The 23259-nt window shown below is 21.2% G+C and overlaps 10 protein-coding genes across 10 annotated transcripts; 5 read left to right on the forward strand and 5 right to left on the reverse strand.

Annotated features, from left to right (window-relative positions):
• Positions 1-493: 493 nt before the first annotated feature.
• Positions 494-2143, forward strand: SRAE_2000392700 (Hypothetical protein; the record flags this gene model as incomplete). The annotated part of the gene is made up of 5 exons (XM_024642736.1): positions 494-630; positions 666-1058; positions 1115-1246; positions 1299-1504; positions 1863-2143. The coding sequence occupies 5 exons, from the start codon at positions 494-496 to the stop codon at positions 2141-2143; spliced, it is 1149 nt and encodes a 382-aa protein (XP_024508477.1).
• Positions 2144-6167: 4024 nt separating this feature from the next.
• On the forward strand, positions 6168-6877 carry SRAE_2000392800 (Hypothetical protein; the record flags this gene model as incomplete). Its single annotated transcript, XM_024642737.1, has 2 exons — positions 6168-6407; positions 6446-6877. 2 exons carry the CDS (start codon positions 6168-6170, stop codon positions 6875-6877), a joined length of 672 nt encoding a protein of 223 aa, XP_024508478.1.
• Positions 6878-7081: 204 nt separating this feature from the next.
• SRAE_2000392900 (Alpha-(1,6)-fucosyltransferase) lies at positions 7082-8911 on the reverse strand (the record flags this gene model as incomplete). The annotated part of the gene is made up of 4 exons (XM_024642738.1): positions 7082-7419; positions 7468-7828; positions 7889-8763; positions 8824-8911. 4 exons carry the CDS (start codon positions 8909-8911, stop codon positions 7082-7084), a joined length of 1662 nt encoding a protein of 553 aa, XP_024508479.1.
• Positions 8912-12801: 3890 nt separating this feature from the next.
• SRAE_2000393000 (Small-subunit processome, Utp12 domain-containing protein) lies at positions 12802-13953 on the forward strand (the record flags this gene model as incomplete). The annotated part of the gene is made up of 3 exons (XM_024642739.1): positions 12802-12912; positions 12977-13053; positions 13098-13953. 3 exons carry the CDS (start codon positions 12802-12804, stop codon positions 13951-13953), a joined length of 1044 nt encoding a protein of 347 aa, XP_024508480.1.
• Positions 13954-14300: 347 nt separating this feature from the next.
• Positions 14301-14798, forward strand: SRAE_2000393100 (Hypothetical protein; the record flags this gene model as incomplete). Its single annotated transcript, XM_024642740.1, has 1 exon — positions 14301-14798. The coding sequence occupies one exon, from the start codon at positions 14301-14303 to the stop codon at positions 14796-14798; it is 498 nt and encodes a 165-aa protein (XP_024508481.1).
• Positions 14799-14870: 72 nt separating this feature from the next.
• On the reverse strand, positions 14871-16077 carry SRAE_2000393200 (Hypothetical protein; the record flags this gene model as incomplete). The annotated part of the gene is made up of 3 exons (XM_024642742.1): positions 14871-15800; positions 15847-15934; positions 15977-16077. The coding sequence occupies 3 exons, from the start codon at positions 16075-16077 to the stop codon at positions 14871-14873; spliced, it is 1119 nt and encodes a 372-aa protein (XP_024508482.1).
• Positions 16078-16309: 232 nt separating this feature from the next.
• On the reverse strand, positions 16310-16714 carry SRAE_2000393300 (Transcription initiation factor TFIID subunit 10; the record flags this gene model as incomplete). The annotated part of the gene is made up of 1 exon (XM_024642743.1): positions 16310-16714. One exon carries the CDS (start codon positions 16712-16714, stop codon positions 16310-16312), a length of 405 nt encoding a protein of 134 aa, XP_024508483.1.
• Positions 16715-17269: 555 nt separating this feature from the next.
• On the reverse strand, positions 17270-17562 carry SRAE_2000393400 (Hypothetical protein; the record flags this gene model as incomplete). Its single annotated transcript, XM_024642744.1, has 2 exons — positions 17270-17481; positions 17535-17562. The coding sequence occupies 2 exons, from the start codon at positions 17560-17562 to the stop codon at positions 17270-17272; spliced, it is 240 nt and encodes a 79-aa protein (XP_024508484.1).
• A 307-nt stretch (positions 17563-17869) lies between these two features.
• On the forward strand, positions 17870-19460 carry SRAE_2000393500 (CRIB domain and Protein kinase domain and Serine/threonine-/dual specificity protein kinase, catalytic domain and Protein kinase-like domain-containing protein; the record flags this gene model as incomplete). The annotated part of the gene is made up of 2 exons (XM_024642745.1): positions 17870-17971; positions 18033-19460. 2 exons carry the CDS (start codon positions 17870-17872, stop codon positions 19458-19460), a joined length of 1530 nt encoding a protein of 509 aa, XP_024508485.1.
• A 1696-nt stretch (positions 19461-21156) lies between these two features.
• Positions 21157-22523, reverse strand: SRAE_2000393600 (Protein-tyrosine phosphatase, receptor/non-receptor type domain and Protein-tyrosine/Dual specificity phosphatase domain and Protein-tyrosine phosphatase, catalytic domain-containing protein; the record flags this gene model as incomplete). Its single annotated transcript, XM_024642746.1, has 2 exons — positions 21157-21294; positions 21342-22523. The coding sequence occupies 2 exons, from the start codon at positions 22521-22523 to the stop codon at positions 21157-21159; spliced, it is 1320 nt and encodes a 439-aa protein (XP_024508486.1).
• Between the last annotated feature and the right edge of the window lie 736 nt (positions 22524-23259).

The raw sequence follows: 23259 nt of genomic DNA on the forward strand, positions 1-23259 counted from the left end.
TTGTATATTTTTTGGCTATAAAATATTTTACATTTATCGTTTAATTTTTAAATTTATAAGATGATTTTATAATAATAATGATATTAAAAGAAAATCAAGTTAAACATATAATAATATATAAAACCACTTGAAAGAATATTCATAAATAAAATAATTTTCAATTATGATAGTAATCTTTTTTGACAAATTATAATACACATATTCTCAAATCATGAAGTGCCACTCTTTTGTATTCATATTTTATAAACATAAAAGAAATAAATTTATTTAATCAAGGTAATCTTTATCCCATTACTCATATATATATATATATCTTATAATATTATCACTTTACAAAAGACAAAATCTTACATCATATCATCAATTGAAGGAGGTCATTTTTACCTTAGAAATAGACCTTTAATAAAATAAATTTAATCTATATTTATATTTTGCTTTCAAAAATATGTTCTATCTAATAATTAAAGTAATAATTTTTTTAACTTATATTTTTATGGTATCAGTTAAAGGGATTGTTGAAACACCATGTTCTAGTAATATACAAAAATGTGGTTTTGAAATACAAGATTTAGAAAGACAAATTATTGAAATAAAAACTAAAACATTTAAGAAGTGTATTAAAAAATTAAAGTAAGTAATAGTACAAATATTAAATTATTTTAAAGTTGCTTACAAGAAAGAGCCATATTCGAAGATTGTTATGGAAAATCATTAAAAGCTGTTAGATCAATTTATACTGGTGACAATAATGTAGATGAATATTTTACGGATGTCTCAGACAAATACCGTTTTCAAATGGAACAATGTTTTACTTCTAATCCTATTTTAGATTTATTACGGCCACATTCACAGGTAGAAGAATTTGTAAATGATGAAGATGCAATATATGCTCGTGTTATATTTTCAACTGAGTTTGCTGATAGATTATGGGGACTAGATGATAATGTTTATTCAAGACTTGCTATGGAATCATACAGTTCATGCTTAATTAAAGAATTTCCTGTTCGAGTATTTGGTGGTGGTATCAATAGAATTATAGATACTTCAAACCCTTTAATGTATGACTATTAAAAATTATTTTACTTTTTTATCTAATTTGATTATTTCATTATAGGAATAATGCCTCCACATCATGTTTACTAACAACAAATGAAGTCACATGCTACAAAAATACACTATCGCATGATGGATTTTATCAACAATTAATACATAATAGGGAAGCTGTTTTAAGAGCATGCATCAGAACGTTAGTTTTGTATTATTAATAATTATAAAAAAATTTCAACATCATATTTTAGTATTCGTTTACAAACACAATGTAAATCATCAGATGTTTCAAGAATGAGAGCATGTTTATGTAATGCAAGAGAGGAATTTGAAAATAGATTACAAAACAACTTATTAGAATGTGTTAGAAAAACAGATATGACAACTTTATACAAAATTTTAAATGAAAAACAATTAGGATTTAGTACACAACGTTTTCAAGATCGTTCTTATAACAGTAGGTTAATCTTTTAAATGATATTCAAAAAAATTTATGGAGACTGCGAGGATTGAACTCGCGACTTCTCGCATGCAAAGCGAGCACTCTACCACTGAGTTAAGTCCCCAGCGAAAGCCTTCCTTTTGATATTAAATTTCAAGTTTAAAATATTTTAATTTTTTTTTAATTTAAAAAATATCATTTTGAAGAAAAAAACTAATGGAGACTGCGAGGATTGAACTCGCGACTTCTCGCATGCAAAGCGAGCACTCTACCACTGAGTTAAGTCCCCAACGTGAACTGAATCTTCATCATCTTTCTCTCTAAAAAAGGACAAAAATTATTAAAAAAAACAAATGACTAGTTTAATTTTTAGGTTATCCTCAACGTGGAATGGAACCAGTATCATCAGATTCACCATTGTATTCACCTCCTGTTTCTAATACCCATAAAATTGTTCCAGGATCTGTTATCACTCAAGGTCTTTTATTAAATGGGCAATGTCTTTGTGCATGTACTGCACCAGCTAGAAGCCATCAAAATTTAAATTATCCAGAATCATCATTTCCTGAACCTACAAGTATGTTTTCAAGAACAAGATCAAATAATAATCCCTGGAGTTCACCATCTCAATACAGTCGTATTTTTAAAAACTAATATATAAAATTTTTAGACAATTTTTGTCTTAAAATTGTAACTTTGTTAAATTTAAAAATTATGCTGTTAATAAATTTTTGTAAGCTTTATGTTGAATTAATTAGTTTTAACACTATTTCTCCCACCTATAATTTTTTTTATAAATTATCATAATTAATAGAATAAATAAGTTATGTAAAAAAATATTCTATGAATATTTAAATTAACAAGTAATATTTTTTTTTTTTCAAAATCATACTTTAATAATAAAAAATTAATTTTTTACAATATAATTATACTTTTAAAAGTTGATATAAGATGATTTTGCAATTATTATTATATATAACGACAGAAAATATTATTTTTTTCATGTATATAATTTTCAAATACATTGATAAAAATTACACTTTTTAAATTCTTGATTGAAATATTTTTAAAGTACTTTTTTACAATGTGAAGATATTTTATTATACTAATAAAAAGTTAGATTAGATATTTAAATTTGTTAAATATAAATAAAAAGCACTGTAACTTTACGTGAAAATTTTTTATAAAATAAATTTAATAGCAAATTATAATTTGTAAATTATTCAAAGCACAAATTGAACAAAATTTTTCTTTAAAATAGTAGATTATACATTTATTTAGTAATAATTATTTTATGACATAAAAATATTTAACTATTCTTACGCATTTAAATTTTTAGTGAAATGATATAATAAAATTATAAAGTTAAACTTTAATCTTATATTATATAATATAATTTTTAAAATGATACAAATGACATTTTTTATCTCAGACTACAAAAATACATCAAAAATGAATTAATTATAACTTTGAAAATAATAATTAATTTTTGAATAAATTAACAAATAATATATATTAAACCATAATATCATTTATTATTTAAAAAAACAGAATTACAAACATTTTTTTTTCAAAGAATATCGAGACAGAATAAAATATTTTGATTTCAAAAATCATTTTTTTTTTCAATTAATATATTTAATATATTAATTAAAACAACATTCAATTTTACAAAATTTGATAAAAAAAATATTTTGTTTACACTGTTTTTTTGTTTAATAACAATAACATTTAATAAATAATTAAAACATTATTATTTAATATTTTGCATAATTAAATTATATTTCTAACAAATAAAGTTTTTATATATATTTAATATTTAACTTTTCTCATAAATATTATTTAATAAAGAATATAAATTAAAAATAAAATTACGTTATCATATTTAAAATTTATCATCTGATGCACTTTTTCTAGTAAATCACAATACATTTTTAGTTGAACTTTATTTAAACGATTGTTTAATGAGTTATTTTATAAATATAAATCTACTTTTTATGGTAAGACATTAATACTTATTTTTTAAATATAATAAATTTTTTTTATTAATATTAATCATTTGTATACTAACTTCTTAAAATTATTTAAGATTTTTGTAAATATATATTTTTTTCAAATAACATGAGTGGAAAAAATTTTAATCATAAAAATTTTATAATTCAAAGTCTCTTGATATTTTCTATTTCTACGGGATTTTTTCTTATTGCATTATCCTTTTTTACAATATACGTCATTCATAAAACACAGGTAATAATTTTGCTAAAAATGAACATTTAACTTTTAAAAGATTTTTCACAAAAATTTAAGAAATATTTTCTATTTAAATATTAGTATATTTTCAATTATTGGAATGATTATGACAACAAGAAATATTATAAAAATTCAAAAAATAAATCCAGTTGTTGAAGCATACTTAAATTCTTGCTTCTTTATATTTCTCTTGATAAGTGTTTTACTTTCAACTTCATTAATTTATGAACGTATATATGCTTTCATCAACATAAAAACTTATGAAAAAAGTGAAAATAAATTTTCGTATTTTAATGTAATTCTTTATATTATTGTGGGGATTTTGGCATCCATTCTTCTATTTTTATCCAGGGTATATAAGTCAATGACTGGATTTGATGTAATAGCTACTTTGTTTTTTCTTCAACTTTTTTCATCATTTGTAAGTTTAATTAATCTTTTTTTTAACATTTTAAGATTTATATTTATACGGTATTTAAAACTGAACAAATATTCTGTTCAAAATCAAAAATTAAAACTATTACCTTATCACTATCATCAAAATATACACTTAAACAAATTCATAAAAATATGGTTCTTCTTACAATAATTATATGTACTTCAATATTTTGTAATTTGGAAACATCCATTCATTTATATATCATAAACCATTTTAAATTTTCTTTTCATGATGAAATAATTCAATATATCATTTTTCATGTAACAATATTTTTTGGAATGATAATTAGAATGTTAACAATAATATTACTTCAAAAAAAAGCAAGAAATTTTATTCACAGGCAATTTTTTAGATTAAAAGAATCCCGTGTAAAGCCAGTAATCCATATAATTTTTGATGCTGAAAAAGATGGTGCTGTATATTTTAATATGTATGCTAACCAATGGAGTTAAGAATTATAAATAAAAGAATAATTATTTTAGTTTTATACTTAAACAACTCATATTTATTTGATAAAATAAAAATTTGTCATTTTTATTTAAAATTTTTATTATGTGAATATAAAGAAATAATTGTTTTTTTTTAATTCAAATATGCACTTTAATATAACAATATAAATTGCATAAAAATGTTTAATAATAAAAATTAAATAAAAAGGATATCAAAAAGTAAAAGCATTTAATTTTTTTAATATTTCAATTTAAAAATTGCTATAGAAACATATGGTAAAAAAAAAATAACTATATTATAGCAGAAAAAATATTTATCAATTGAGGTAAAAAAGTAAATAAAAATTGTTATTTTTATTAATTTTAAATTTATAAATAATTTAGTAAAATTATTTAACGTAAAAATATGATTTTAATAAAAAGAAATTTTATAATAAGAGATTGGACAATGAATCAATTTAACAAAAACTGTTATTAAAAAAATTAATAATAAAAAACATCACAGTTAGATAAAGTCATAATAATTTTCATATATATATTCTATTTTATTGTTTTCTAATTAATAGTTAAAGTATCAAAATGTTTAATATTCAATTTATGAAGTTTCATTTTCTTCTAAAAATTCAATAATTATTTTTTAAAAATATTATAAAAATAAAACTTATTAGAAATAAAGAATTTATTTATAATTTAATAAGAAAAATGTATTACTTAACAATAAATTATATTAATTTGTAATACTTCATAAAAAACATAATTAATAATATTTGATCTTAATAGATAAAAATTAAATATAAATTTCATAGATATTTTTAACACTACTATTTTTCGGAAACAAATAATGTTATTCATAGAATATATAGTACAAAAGTTTAAATTTAACATAATATTTGAATATTAGTTATAATTAACCGAATATCAATTATTAAAAATGTATTTGATCTTTAAACATTTATTAAAAAATTTCTTGACATTTTAATATTATTAAATATGATATCAAATAAATAATTAAAAACGTGGTGGTTTATATGAATTTAATTAATGTATATAATTATATAAATATTCTTAACATAATAAATTAATCATAATTCATATGTAATTTCAATTATCAAATGTAACATTAAGTTAATATAACAAATATTTTAAATTAATAATAAATTGTTTTGACACCTATAATAATTTAAAAATTATATTATTTTTAATAAATATTTTAACTTTTTTTTAGTTCTAAACAATTTTTATTGAAATATTAAAATAATAATGAAGAATTTTTTTCTTTTTTATTCATTATTTTCAAGTTTATTAATTATTATAATATCATTTATAATAAATTTTATACTTTATAAAATAAAGGTAATTTATTGTTTAAAATAATAAATATTTTTTTTTAAAGATTTTCAATAAAACACTTAGGCATATGTTTTATTTAAATCATATTTGCTTTATACTTACAGGATCATTATCTTTTACCCGAGAATTATGTATATTATTTTTTTATACATATAAAAATTTTGAATATCTTTATTATGCTACTTTTGGTATGTTATCTGCATGTTCCTTTGCAACAAGTTTACATTGTTTAGAAAGAATTTTTGCCTATTATAAACTTCAATCTCATAAATATGGTGTTGATTATATGTCAATTCATTTTATAATTTTTAGTTATTTTGGAACAATTATTATTACACTAATAACTCAATTACTTGGTAATTATTTTTTTATACTTGATAGTATTAATAGTGCTTTAATATTTTTAATAATTCAAATTGTAACATTTATAGTAAGCTTTTTTTAAATTAAATATTTTATTTTTTTTAGATTTTTCTTTATACAGTATATAAAACAAATGTATATTATCGTATGAAAACATCAGAAATTGTCATTTCATTACCACTTTTATATAAACATCAACTTCAAGAAATTTACAAATCATCTAAACTTTTAACAACAATAATTTTTTCTGTTGTTTTTTCAAATGTTGAAGGTTGTTGTCATACCATGATAATGTATTTAATAAATGGTGAATCTATGAATATAGTTACTCATGCTTTAACTTTTCAATTTGTCGTAAATACATGTATACTTTTTCGTCTATTAATTTTAATTTTTCTTCAAAAAAAATTAAGAACATATGTAAATGATAGTTTACCTATTAATTTTAAATCATCAACAATAAAACCTATCAAAGTAATACAAAAAAATAAATCTGAAAGTAAAGAATATTTTAAATTTTATGCTAAACAATGGTAAAAATAAAAATAATTTTTGTTACATTAAGGAAGGAACTTAATGAAAATATTTTAAATAATTAAATTTTTATATTTATAATTAAATATTTTATTAATTAAAAATTATAAGTAGGAACTTAAAAATTAAATTATAAAATATATTATCCCGTTTTTTTGTATAGTGATTAATATAAATAAAACTCTATTAAATTATTAAAGAAAATAATTATATAAATCCACTAAAAACTGGCATCTCTACAATCTTCCAGTCTTCAACAACTTTATAACTAGGAAATAAACCTGTTTCATGATTTCCACCAACTAAGGTACCTTTACTCCATCCATTCCAATGATTACCTGAGATTCCAATTAAAGCATCTTTTTCAAAAGAAATTTCTTCTTTTGTCAAACTTTTATGACTTTTTATAGCTCTTAAATTGTGAGTTTGTTGGCCTCCAAAATAATAAACATCATCAATAGAAGCATAATTGTATCCAGCATCATCTGGAGACTCAACTTGCATTAATTCATATGCCATTCTACTAACTTGTGATGAAAAGGTACCTATTATGAAAGAACATTTTGATAAAAAACGTATATCTTTTATAATACCATGTAATGATTCATCTTCATATCTTTTTCCAAGACCAGCATTACTAGCAATTTTTTCATCTCCATAAAATGTATAATTTGGATATTTTTTTCTTAAATCTGTTATTACTGTTGAGTCATCAGTTGCTATAAATACTTTTCTATCTAATTTATTTTCCATTTCTATTTCTTTTTCTCGAAAAAAAATTTCAGCATGATTCATGTATTCTGTAACATCATGAAATGATGCTTCTGTACCAATTTTGTCAGTTCTCCTTACATGAATACCAACAATTGGTGTTTTTTTAAATGGTACCTCTTCTACATATTTTAAAAATTCTTTTTCAAATTTATCATTGTGACGCATGGCATATGACAATATCTAAAATATTAATTAAATTATAATTTTTTTTTTTAAAAAAAATAATAATATTAAAAATACCTGTCCAGTAAAATAAGCTGTTGGAAATGAATGTAATTCTATCATTTTATCACTTAATTCTTTAGGTAATGCTAATGGAACAAAATCTGGTTTAGGTGATATATAATCTATTATTGGTATTTTTATTACAGCATTTTTACTTCTCATACTCCTAGTACCACTCCATGTAATTGAAGGTTTATTTTTTGCATGTTTTTCAAAAGAACAATTAGATATTGGTTGAAAAACTGATTCCCATCCTTTTTTTGAATATCTCCAATCAGTACCATCTTTTTCAAAAAGTAATGTTCTATTAGTACCAAGTGCCATATAAAAACAAAATGCTACATGATGTAATTGACAACCAAAACCACATCCTTTATCTAAGTTACAAACCATAAAGTTAGTCTTTTCACAATCTTTTGGATTTTGAAGTGTATATATCTTTTTTTGTATAAAGTTAGATAATTTTTTTAATTCCCCTGATCTCCATAAACTACCATCATTATAAAGTTTTTTTATATCAACATTTAATGATATTAATCTTTCTACTGCATCTTCTTCTAATATTTTATTATTAATTTTTGATAAAGAAGCCTTAACAAAATAATACATTTCCCTAGTATTTCTTATAGCTTCTTTTAATAAAGATTCATGCTTTATTGAATAATGATTATTAATAGAAAAATTAATTTTATTTGATTCTAATAAATTTTTCTCAATCTTATCAACTTTTTTTAAATCACTACTTTCATTAAATATTCCATCTTTTTTATTAATTATTTTATTAATAATATTTCGTAATTCTTTATTTTCTTTTAATAATTCTTCTGATGCTGACAATGCTCTTTCTAAATTATTTACTAGCTCAATTTTTGTTAAATCTCCATTTCTCACTTAAAAATATATCAAAAATAATTTTTAGTAATATTTTAAAAATAAAATATAAAACTTACTATCACTTGTCAATTTAAGATATGAAGCAAATATAAAAATGAAAAATATTAGAAATATTAACACACTATTCCTTGTCACACTTCTCATTGAAAAAAACCTATAAAATGTGATTTTTATTAGTTTACAATTATTAATGGTTTGTTATTAAAATTTTTACTTAGAAAAAAAAAATATATTTTGTAAAATAAAAATTTTAAATATATATATACATATATTAAAAAAAATTAAACAATAGATAATTTTTAAATTTCTTCTCTAAATGGTCTTAGAAATTAAAAAAAAAATATTATAAATATATAAAGGTAAGAAAATCCTTGAAAAATAAAATTTTATTTTTAAAAGTTAAATAATGATAAACAAGAAATAATATATTTAAAAGCTTTATTTTTATTAAACTTCTTTATTGTAAAAATATATTTAAAGAAAATAATATAAAATAACTTGAACATTTTGTAATGTTAAAACTTAAGAATTATAAATATTATTGTTCAAAATTTTATTTTTTTTATAAAAATAAAAAATGAAGAAATGAATAATTTATGTGGAGAATAATTTTTTTTTTTTAAATTATATATTTTACAATACAAAAATAAATATAAATTTTACACTTTAAGAATAGAAAATTTAATATTTATAAAAGTATGTTTTTTTAATTTAAAAAAAAAAAATAGTATAATCAAAATAAAAGTTCTTCGTATTAACATTATATAAATGTCCTTAAGCATCGATTTCTTTTGCCCTATAATTTTCTTTGTAGACAAATAAAAATAATATAAACTACATATACTACCCACAGCTGTTAATACTCCAATGGCAAAAATTTTATAGTGTAAAATATTTTAAATACATCATTACTTAGTTTTGTCAAATGAAGTTTTAATAAATTTCTTTTTATATATATAAAAGTTAAAGTAACCAATGGTCAAAATATTTCTTTAAAATAATTAATATATTATTTATAATTTATTTGTCTTAAACTAATGTCATAAAAATATTATTTTCATACTAAAATGTTATCTATTAATTTATTCTCAAGAAAATGTTATTATATCTCACTTTATATAATGAAACATGGAATAAGTATGAATTCATTAGCCATAATTTATTAAATGTATCTACTAACTTAATATCATATTATAATGATAAATAATATATTTGTGTGGCATTTATATAAAATATATACAATTATTTATAAATATATACAATGTTATATTAAACAGCTTCTTTAAAATATTAATAAGATGTTAATTTAAAAATATTAACCAAAATGGTATTTATTTATTAATATAAAGCATATAATTATATTAAATTATATTGTTGTTAATTTTAAAAATTAGAAACATTTTTATTTTTATAGATTAACAGACAATTGTTTAATCATTTTTATCATCTAGTATAAAATAAATGTATAGCACTATATCTTTACCATGAAATGAAAAGGACGATTTTTAATGAGGATAAATATTATACCATAAATATTTAGTATTTTTATCTTTAAGTAAAAGCTTAATGGATAAATAAAAAGTCACAAACAAGATGCTGGTTGTATATATATATATCTTTATATATTTCTGGCCTAACTATCATTTATAACATTTTACTTCAAAACAAAATAATTGTCAATTTGATTAATGAGGACATATGTTAAAATATTAATGTACAAAAAAGGTTTCTAAATTTTATTTTTACCATATGGATAAATTAAAAAAATTATTAAAAAAAGCTACATAATAAATTAATTAATTACTTTATAAATAAAAATATATTATTTAAGTAATTAAACTAAAATTTTATTCTTTTTTTTTGGTATTTCATAAAACTTTACTATTATTAAAAAGAAAGTTATTTTATAACATAAAAATGAAAAACTTATAAAACTTATCTTTATAAAGAAAAATTTATATAAATTTTGCCCATAAACAAAATACATATGCATATGTACTAAAATAAAAATAAGATAGTTCTATAACTTGAGTATACATGGAACAATATAATAACTTTACTTCAATATGATAAGAAATTTAAATAATATAATATGATCATTTGATGATAAGAGAAAAAATGTTAAATATGTGTATTAATAAAATGATAAAGTATAACTTTGGTTCAGTAATATTTATATAAAAATAAATAATTTATAAAAATGCTTTTTTATACTTGAACTTGTTTAAATCAAACAATAGATTTTTTTTATCATTTATTTATTTTTTAGGTTTGATATTTAACATTAAAAATAATATCATAACATTAAGTTTTACATGAAAAAAAAAAAATAAAACTTTTTGTTACTTAAATAGTAAAATAAAATTTTATTTTCAAGAATATTCTCAACCATCAGAACAATTTAATGAATCAGTAAATAAAATAAAAATAAATGTAATAGTGTGTTATTATGTTTCCATGTTAAGCTCTACCAGATTAAAGATTTTAAAAGAGTTAATTTTGTACTAATATTTTTTTATTCATTGTTATACATAAATTATTCTAGTTTTTATTACAAAATTACTTATTACTATATGTAGTAATTTTTATTGCCAAATTATTCATAATAACTATTAAAACAATCATTGCTTTTTTTTTAAATTAAAATTATCTGATAATTATATTTTATAAATTTTCTTATTGATATAAGTAATAAAAACAAATTTTATTTTTATACTTTTTTTACTGATTAAAAAAAGTGACTTTATTACGTGATTTTTATAAAAAATTTGATATGTCCAAAATTACTTTTTACTCATTATTTATATTTTTAAATAGAATATTTTGATTATTTCTACAATATGATTATAATATATAGTAGATATTTTAAAAGTAATTTATTTATAAATATACAAGATAAATAATCATACATAAACACAAAACAATTATTTTTAAAAATATTTATAATGCTTAAAACATTTAATTAAAATATTGTATAAATATATATAAAAATTAAAAAAGATAATGTACAATTAAAAACAAGCGCTTAAATGTTTAATTGCCAAAATCAATAGATAATAAAAATAATATTAAATAAAAAAAAAGTAGTAACTACTATATACGATTTGAACAAAGATAACATTTAGAAATAACTATAATTAAAAAATTAAACAAAATTTTACATGAATTGTGAAAATAAATTCTTTTTAGAAATTTTATTTGTTAATATAAAAATTAATTTTTATTTTGTTTTATGCTTGTTAGAATAAAGAAATAGAAAATTTTATAATTTAATAACTATATATTTTTATTTCTTGATTAACGAAATTTTGGTCTTTATTTTAGTAACCATACAAAAAAAGATAAATATAAAATTGTTTATTAAGAAAAAAGTGATTCTTTTTACTTTCATTTATTATGCATTTAATACTTCGCATTTTGCTAGTAATTAAATAAATTAGCTAGTAAATATTATTGCTAATTAGCTTTTATTTCAAAATACTATTCCAATATTTTAAATGCTTTTTAAAAATTGAATTATAAAATATGTTATTTAAATAACTTTTTAATGATAAAAAGAAAATTTAATTCAAAAGAAAAACTTTTATTGTTGAATTTATACTTCATTTTTCCATCACAAATTTAAAACTAATAGTTGATATATTGTTTTCAAATCCAATTTTAAATAAATTTTTTTTAAAAAATAAACAATTAAAAATGGTGATAAAAGTCAAAAATAATACATCAAGATAAGCATTGAGATATTTATTTAAATTTTATATCTTCTTCACCATAATTTATTATCGCGCACAAACAAAGTTGTTTCTCATAAAGAAGCCTTGTCATTTATTTGGAGAAACACCACTCCTACTGTACCAAAATTTCAACTTGTACTTGTACTATGAAAGAATCAATTTTCATTTATTATGAATTTATTTTAAAATTTTAAATAGTAATAAAAAACATTTTCACGCTTAATTATATCTTTTTATCAAAATATTTAAATTTATAGTAAATTTCATCATTTATTTAAAAACTATCTGTTTTTAGGATATATGGTTAGAACCCGTTCATCAAAATATTCTGATCCTGAAGAAGGACTAATTTCTAATGGTAAGCAGAATGGTTCTTTGAGCATTGATAATACATTTGAAAAATTAAACGGGGTATGTTATTATTAATTTTTTAAATATTAATATAAAAAAAATTAATATTTTATTCTATTTTTAGAAGTCACCTATAAAAAATGGTAAAAAACAGAAAAAAAGTGAATTAGATGAACCAACAATGCGTGAATTAAAAGATTTGTAAGTTAAAAATAAAACATTATTTGGAAATATCATTGTTTTAGAAACAAAAAAGAAAATATCGATGAACATCAAAATGGTGATTTAAGTTCAGAGGATTCTGTCTCTTCACCTTTGCAAATGTCAGCAGCTGCATCTACATCAGATTCTGGTAGTATTGTTAAGGAACCAACAACAAAACCTTCAATTACTGATGCAGCAAATGCACTTGCAACTGATTCAACAAATGCATTGTCGTATGCAGTGTCACTGACGCAATCATTGTTGTCTTCTGATAGCAAAAAAATAGATGATATTCTAACAGGGGCTATATCACAAAGAGAAATCAAAGATACAGTGAAAGATCTTCCTACAATTCATGTCATTCGTTTATTAAAATATATTGAAGAAAAACTAAGAGAAAGTACTGGAGGTCATGTTGAGCAATTGATACGTTGGAGTGGTATAGTAATTTCAGCTCACATGTCTTACTTAATGACTGTTTCTGATCTTGAAAAACAACTAGGATCTTTCTTTTCATGGATAAAAAATAGAGTTTCACATATGGAAGCACTTTTTATCTTAAATGGAAAATTAGGATTATTATGTGAACAAATTGATAAAAGATGTAATGTTGTATCGTATGCTGATCAGAAACCTTTAATGGTCTTTCATCCAGATGATGAAAGTGATAATGAATTAGAACAAATTACTGCTCTTGAAAAAGAAGTTTTTGATGCTGCCAATGAGGACGATGACTGGTGGAAAGAGGATGAAGAAATTCAAGAAAAGATAAATGTTAAAGTTCAATGTGTAAAAAAGAAGGATAAAGGTAAAAAAAGGCATGCTGATCAGGAGGATGATAGTGATGAGGATTTGGAAGATTTAGACGAACAGATGGAAGTTGATAATGATGAATAAAAAATATATTATGTTGATAACACCAAAAAGAATTGCTGTTTGTATAGAAATATTCTATGCTAGTTTTTGAAGTTCCTCCTGAAACCACATTCTTTCGATGTATAATTTCTTTTTTGAACTATTTTTTTAATACTCATGTTACTGTCATTTTTTTTCGTTATCATTTTTGTTGTTTTTATAGTTTAAGCATACTGATTTTTTTACTATAGTATTGCTGTTGTTTGTTATTTAATATTCCTGTTTATATTATTAAAAGAGATGCTCATTTATTTTTTGAATTTATCAGTTTCAATCTGGCTTATCTTAATTTTTTTTTTCTTATGATTAACCACTAGTCATTTTTTTAGATGGATTCTTTGGTAGCTTTGGATGAAAGATTAAAAAATATTGAGGATCGACTTGGATCTAGTTCAGTTATTCAAAATTCAAATGTAGTTAATACAATTGAGAAATTAGAAAGAATTTTAAAAGATAAAAAGTATGGATTTTTACTTACTTTAAGTAAAGAAGATATTGCACATCTTGATAAAAAAAGAATTGAACTTGAAGATAAGGATATAAAGGGTAAAATGGTAGCAATTTATTATGCTACAGAGAAATTAAAGAAATATTGTCAAGATCTTGAAGAAGTTGACAGAATGACTAAAATGATTTTTGATTCAAAAGTTTTTGTCAAAGTTCCTTCATTAATGAGTGAGTTACAAAAAATTGAAGGCGAAATTGAAAAGGCTTTTGATGATGTTTTGTGCCATTGTGAGGAAATTAAAACAATGAAAATGGAGTTAATTGAAGTTATTAAAGAACTTACAATACGAGTTTCTAACTTAGAAACATCGAGAAATTAATTTTTAAATGTATTGTAAATTTTGTATATATTTATTTATCTTCTCGTAAACTATAAAATTAAATTAACATTTTTAATTATCTAATGATTCATTTTCATTAACATCAAAATTTTTCTCTAGAATACTTCCAAGAATACTAGAAATGTCAATATTAATATAATTCATGTGAACAAAGCTTAATTCAGCATCTTCATAAACAATATTTAATCGTTCCGATATATAACTTCCAATCTTAGAGACACGAATTAATTCTGGCTTAGGTGACAATTGTGAATTTAAATATTGAACAGCTGCTTGTTCATACATTTTTAACATATTATTTGAAACAGTATTCTTTTCAACTGACAATCCCATATTATCATTAATCTCTTTTATAACTAGATCAACAACCTCTTCACTACCTTTTTCACATTCTTCACTATCTCTACCAAACACAACTATTCCAATAACTTCTTTTTGACATGAATTAAATAAATTTAAATATTTTGTCATCTTCGGTTTTTTATAACTAACACCTTCACTTCGAATTATAATAGGCCATTTATTTTTTTCTGATAAAAATTTTGTTTTTATATATTTTGAGAGTATTGTTGGTAATGAAACTCCCATTAAATACATACCCATATCATTGCCTGTTTCTGTAAATGATAATAATTCTTCCACATCCATATTACAACCTTCAATTACAGCTTGTCTTATCATGTATGGTGGAGAGACAGGATGGTATGTATGTAAAATATTACTTAATTTTTCTTTGATTTCATCTTGAAGTCTTACAGGATATCCTAATATATGAAGGTAACCATGTTTACTGTCACTTCTACACATTCCCATCATTTTTAACTTTGGTATATGACTCAAAATTGATGAAGGTTCATTAGAAGGTATTTTAACACTATCTAAATCATCAAATTTTTCTATATCATTAGGTAAAGATAATGCTCCTACCAAACCAGATGACAATGATTTTAATTCAATATTAAATTTTTTTACCTCATCTTTCTATAAAACATATTTTTTTTTTAATATAAAATATACAAAAATTTACCTCTTCAATATTTTTCATTTTTAAAAAAAAATCCCACCATAATTTATATTCTTTTTCTATTTTATCAACATCAATATTTTTAATTCCCCTTGAAATTAAATTTTTCTTTAACCGATCTTTATCTTCAAACCTTTTATTTAAATTAAGATAAGGATCAACCACGTGAACCAAAACTACTGGACTTTTAACAAATTTACAAGCTAAATGATTCATATAACGTCTTCCCAGCATTCTATTTATAAAGTTTAACAGAGTAATTTTATCTATTTTATTATTATTTTAATCAAAAAAAAATATATATTTATACGATATAGGTACGTAAAATTAACGAAAAAACTTATTAAAAAAAAATCGTATGAAATTTAATCATTAAAAGAAAGTATTTTTAGAAAAAAAAAATTTCATATTTTAAATATATACATAAAAGTGAAAGATCATAAAAACAAAATATGGTTTAAGATAATTATTTACTTTCTTTGCTAACATTAATTGTAGGTAAAGGTTCAATACCATATTCCTTAAGAACACTCTCCAAAACATCCATATTCAAAGTATACTTAGTTTCTTTTATACCTTTTTTATTAGTTTTTGTGGTACCAAGTCCACGATGTTTAGCCTGAGTCATACAATCTAATAATATATCAGATATAAATTTCTGTGTACTAACAGCTATCATTTTTGGAACAATTTTATCATTACACTCAATTCCACTTTTAGATAAATAATAACTTGCAACTGGTTCAGGTATTACAGAGTTAAATTTACTTAAATTTTTAAGAAATTGATATACCTGATCAACATCTGGTGCACAAGCCTGTTTGCGTAACTCAGCTACCATCTCAGGTCGTGGATTAGTTGGTGGATTCATCTTTTTTTTTAATAACTATAATTTTTTTATTAGCATATGTATACATTTATTTTATTAATTTTAATTGTACAGAGATTAACGTAAACAAAATAATATAAAACTAGATAAAAATAAGTAAATCTAGATATATTTTTAAGATTAAATGTAAAAATATATTTATATATACCATTAAAACAATTAACCATTATTTATAAAGAAAACTATAACAAGCTTATTAATAAAGCTAAAAATAAGCTATTAATGGAAAAAATAAATACAAAAATCCAGCATGCTTGAAGTACCATAAGACCAAAGTATTTCGTTATAAGAGATAATGAAAAAAAAATTTTTAGTTAACTATAGGTAGAAACATAATAGATTTACTAGTAAAATCTGTTTACTTTGGAAAAAAAAAGACATCACTAGAAACATTAAAATAGATTAATATTTGATGAATAAAAAAAAAAGACATATATTTATAAAATTTTTTTATACATCGAAATTTTAAAATGTAAATTAAAAGAAGATGGCAAAAAATTTTCCAAGACTATTTTAATTTAATAGTATACAATGATTTTATGAATTAACAGACAATGTATTAGGAATAATAGAATTATCCTTTTCTTCCTCTAATAAATCCTTAGATCTTCTTTTATTTCTTTGATCAATTAATGATGTTTCCAATATTTCAATTTTTTTAGGTTTTGATAATTTTCTTTCAACAAGATATCCGACCGTTCCTACAACGGCTGCTATTGGTAAACCAATATAACGAGTAATTTTAGGGGCTAAAATATATTTAATTTTTTTACTTAGAATAATAATTATCATTGTTACTCACAAATATATTGTAATAATCTGGCTTGCATACTTTATAAAAAAAAAACAATTATATAATTAATATATTAAAATAAAAATAATGATGTTTAATATAAATATAAACTATATTATCAATAGTGAAGGTAAAATTAGTGTCTCAAAAGGAATGTCTTAACACAATGAAAGCATAAAAGTTTTAGTAGTAAAAAGATATATAAATTTATATCTTTTAACTACTTTATTATTTATCTAGATAACAAATATTTTGCAGTACTTATCTATGTATTATATACTACTATCCTTTATCTTTTAAATATTATTGTATTTAAAGAAATTTAGATTTTTTTTTATATTAAAATGAAATTAAAAAAAAAAGATATTTCATCTCCAGAAGCTTTTCAACATCGAATACATGCTGAGTATGATAAAAATACGTGTACTTTCAAAGGACTACCTAAGGTAATATATTTAAACTATTATATATACAATAATTATAATAATATTTATCAAAATATTTTAGCAATGGGAAGCTATTCTTGGTATGAATACATATATAGGTAAATCACGACCAAAACCAATAGATCCTTCTAAATTTACACCACTTCAAATGGCACAATATAAAAAAATTGTTAGAGGAACAACTGGTATAGGTTATGGTAGTCGACCAGAAAGTACAATGTCAAGATGGAATGCTTCTGATATGTTTAATAGTGATATATCAACAAATTTTTCAACCTGTTCAACACCACTATCGATTGTCCAACAACCAAGTATCTCTATCTCTTCATATCCTTCTACACCACCAACATATTCAAAAATAAAAAAATCAGATTCTTTTAAGATAACATCAATAGTAAATAGTGTTGAAAGTAATTTTGATTTGAAAGATGATAGACAAAAAATTATATTAGAAAAATATCCCACTTCAAAAGGTAATTTTAATTATATTGAAGAAGAAGGTGAAAAAAATATTTGTAATAATAAGAAAGATGAAATTGAAATAATTAAAAAAGATATTAGTAAAGTACAAAATGAATCACAGGGATTATCAGATGAAAAATTTAGGATGGCATTACAATGTGTTGTTGATTGTGGTGATCCAAGACCTAATCTTAAGGGTTCTGTTAAAATAGGTGAAGGATCAACATCCTTGGTTATCCGTGCCACACTAACCACTACTAATACTTCTGTTGCCGTTAAAAGAATGAAACTTAAAGGACAACAAAGAAGAGAATTATTATTTAATGAAGTTGTACTTATGAAAGATTTAAAACATCCAAATATTGTTTCAATGCATAATAGTTATCTTGTTGATGATGAATTATGGGTTATTATGGAGTATATGGATAAAGGACCATTAACTGATATTGTAACAGAAATGAGAATTGAAGAATCTGTAATTGCTTATATAACATATCAAACATTATTAGGTTTAGAATATCTTCACCAACATAATATTATTCATAGGGATATTAAAAGTGATTCAATTTTATTTTCTAAAGATGGTATGGTAAAAATATCAGATTTTGGTTTTTGTGCTCATCTAACAAATGACAAACCAAAAAGGAGAAGTTTAGTTGGTACACCATATTGGATGGCACCAGAAGTTATAAAAAGATCTTCCTATGACACATCAGCAGACATATGGTCATTGGGTATTATGATAATTGAAATGGTAATGGGTGAACCACCACATTTTCATGAAGATACTATAAAAGCATTAAAAAAAATACTTGAATGTGATGAACCAACATTTCCAAGTAATGTAGATGTATCAGAAGATTTAAGAGATTTTGTCTCTAAATGTTGTGTCAAAAAAAGTTATTTACGGTTACCGGCATCAAAATTACTAGAACATTCATTTTTGAAAAAACGTTGTGATAGTCAATATATTATTAATTTGTTAAATAAACTTTCTCTTGAGAAAAATGAATCACAAAAAAAATAATTTTTCTTGATTTAGAGTCACAGGATACAGATAGTTAACAAGGTGTATTTAATTCGTATTACTTGTATACAACTTGTTAAAAGTACGTGTACTATTTTTAGTCTGTATAATAATTATAAACTTTATTGTTTGTTAAGAAATGATACAGCTATTTTTTTTTAATAAACGAAATAAAACTTTATTTATTTATTTGATTTATTATTAAATAAGCACGTAGATTTTTTTAAAAATAAAAAATCTTTTTTTGCAAAATATTTAATTATCACTTTCTGTTCAAGTTTTTTTCTAGTAGAAAATTTCTAAAATTAATAACTGATAAACGAAATAATTTATAAGTTTGAAATAATATTTTTCAAAATAAAAAAATAAATTTTTAAAATTGACTACTTTACGGTTTAACTTTCTTATTACTAGTGTCTTAAGATGCGAATTTTTCAAATGATCCCAGTACAATGATAACTGATAAATGATTCAACAAAAAATATTTAATTCTGTAATGTTCTATTTTACAAAAATTTTCAAGTACGACATTATCCTTAAAATTATGTGAAATTTTGATAATTCTAGCCACAGTCAAACAATGGAAAAATTTCAAAGAAGATTTTAAATTAAAAAAATTTATTCTGCTATAAATAATAAAATGTTATCACAAATAATTAATTTAGTTTATTATTTAATCATATTTAGATTAAAAATACAATTTTATATAAAAATAATTATAAGTTTAAATGATTGTTAAATAAAAAAAATTTTATTTTAATTTCTCTAATATAAATATTTTTATCTTTCTGTAAATAATATAATAAATTAAACTATTGAATAAAAAATAAAATTATCAATGAATTACATAATTTATTAGTTATGCTAATTATATTATTTACTATTATTTCATCTGTTTATTTCAAAAAAAATGTTTTTCATTGCTTGGTAAATATTGTTATTTTAAAGTATATGGAAATTTTTTATATTCATAATATTATCCATTAAGTGGACAAGTTTACAATATTAAAAAAAAGTTCATTTTATTTTCAGAGAAAGTGTTATAAACTTTAAAATAAATATGAAAAAAAAATATTCAAATTATAGAGAAAAAATGTCAAACAAACTACTACAATTACTTGGCAAGTTCAGTAGTTTTTGGCAGAAAGATGGTAAATCTTTTACTTTCAAAAAAACTTTCTTTAGGATAATTTACAAAAACCAGAGAACTTCTGATAGGCAACAAATCTTTTTAAAATTTGTGAAACAAATAAGTAGTAAGTTTATTTTTTTCATTTTCAATTATCATTAATTACACAGTATAGCTTATACAATGTATTAAGTTTCTGTATATTTTACAAATATAGTCAGAAACCATCTAGTACATTACCCATATATATTTTGCATATTGTATACAACTTTTAATTGTGTTAAACTTTTTTTTATTCACTTATTTTACCTTTCGATAATTAAATTTTAATCTAAAAAAAAGTGGTAATGAAACTAAATATTTCGCCATTGTTTTTTTTTTCTAAAACAATTAAAAAAAAGTTATATTTTTTTCAAATTTAGTATTTTATTTTATTGACAAACATTTTATTATGTTATCTGTTATATTGAAATAAGTATTTTTGTATATACTATATGATAAATTATTTTTTTTAGCTTAATTTTAAATCTACTTATATGATTATGTTGATTAAATAAATTTTATTTCCTATTTGTTTAATGTCTTTTCATATTTCTTTACGGCATTATCATAACTATCTATGAATTCTAAAAGTAATTGTGAAGACTGGAAATTTATTTTTCTTTTTAGATAATCTATTATACTTGAGTGTATGTAGAAGTAATGCTAAAAGTTAATTATATTGTTAGATAACTTTTTAAAAAATAACTTACAATTTCGTATTCCAATGAAAAAGCTCTTGATTTTTTTAAAGATTCTGTTAATTGTTGTAATGATTCTACTTCTTTACCTTTCATAAGGCATTCCATAAACATTTCAATTAAACATAATATTCCAACTCTTCCTGTACCCAAAGCATCATGAAGAACAATTGGTGTTTTAGAGAATCTTAAAAATCCCAATAATTGAAATGGTGTTTGTGAAACTGTTGGAACAGACTTATCTGGAAAGTAAGCCCAATGATAGTGCAAAACATCTAATTTTTTATCCATATACTGAATCTTTAAAGTAGTTCTTCTTAATTCACTATTTATTGACATTCTTTCTCTTTTTTTACAAGTAACTTTGACTTCACCAAATTTATAAGAACGATTTGTTTTATTTGGAAAATATAATTCTAATTTATCTTTATTTCCTTTTGACATATCACTTATCATTCCAATACATGACACATCATGTTGTGCTATCATAAACCAGAAATCATTTACCGTATCAGTTGTTGGAGATTGAGTACAAATGAAACGTTTAGGACTAGATAATGTTCCAACATAATTTGCATGAATATAATCTGTTGTGTAATTTGTTAACTCTACTCGTGTACTATCAATACATGGTACATTTATATTTCTATTTCTTAATGCATTTTCTGGTTTTAAAAAATTAGTAATTTCATTTTTTTGAGGAACTATACGATTAATTTCTGTAAATTCTTTTTTTAATCTATCTAAACCTTCATCAATTAATTTATCAACAAATGTTACTGCAAGATCAGCTATATTTTTTCCAGATACTTTTTTTTCTTGACCGGAAAGTTCTTGTATAGGAGGTTGTACTACTTGTGGTGTTGGTGGTACTTGTGGTGTTGATTGTGGTTGTGGCGTTGGTGGTGTTTGTGTTGTTGGTTGTACTGGATTGATGTGTAATGTTTTGTTACTTTCATTTTTATTACTTAGTTCAACTTGCATAACTGAAGTAACATTTTTTCTACCACCTTGTGTCAAAGCAATAGTAGCATGTTTAAAAGCATTTTCAAATGGAGCTTCTTTTTCATCTTCACATTCAAAAGTTTTATCTCTGTCAACGGATACATTTCCATCATTACTACTATCAAAATTCTTTTTTTTACCCCTAAACCTTGTTCTTGGTTTCCTAGTAGTATTATGACTAACTTCCATAATATAATTGATTATAAAAAATAATATGTTATAATTAAAAAAAAATATTTTATATCAAATCATTTAAATTTCAATTTATTATATAAAAATTTTAATATTAAAAAATATTTATTCATAAATTATTAAATATATAATAATGGAAGAATAAAGACAATAGATAAAAAAAAATGATGAACGGCAGTGAATTTAGTAAAATATTATTATTATATAAAATAATATAACTCCTTTTTTGAAAAAAAAATTAATAAAATATAAAAGAAATAAGGAAAAACATTATTTTCTATATTGAAATATTATATCTAAAAAAAAAGCATTCAAAAAAAGTAATAATATAAATTTTTTAATGCTTTCTCAAAATGTTGAGATCTATATTAACGGATTTAGTGAAAATTTATAGAAATTTTTTCTTCCCATTTTCTTTAAAACTATTATAAAATAAGGTCATGTAGTATTTTTTTGAATCACCGTAGTTACAATTTTGTAATGTAAATTTTTTTGTTACAATATTTTTAGATAAAATTAGTACAAATATTATAAGAAGATATATATATATGATGTTGAGTAATAATTGTCTTGAACAATAGTTTTCTTTGAAGATCATTCAAAGAAGTAACAAAAAAAAAACATAGAAATGTATAAAATATTAGAAATAAATTTTTTTTTAATTGTATGAGATGATAAAAAAAAGAGGTTTAGAATTTTTGTTAATCTAAATACATATAAAAAAAAAGTTGAG

Source organism: Strongyloides ratti (assembly GCF_001040885.1).
Source record: "Strongyloides ratti genome assembly S_ratti_ED321, chromosome : 2".
Classification (NCBI taxonomy): domain Eukaryota; kingdom Metazoa; phylum Nematoda; class Chromadorea; order Rhabditida; family Strongyloididae; genus Strongyloides; species Strongyloides ratti.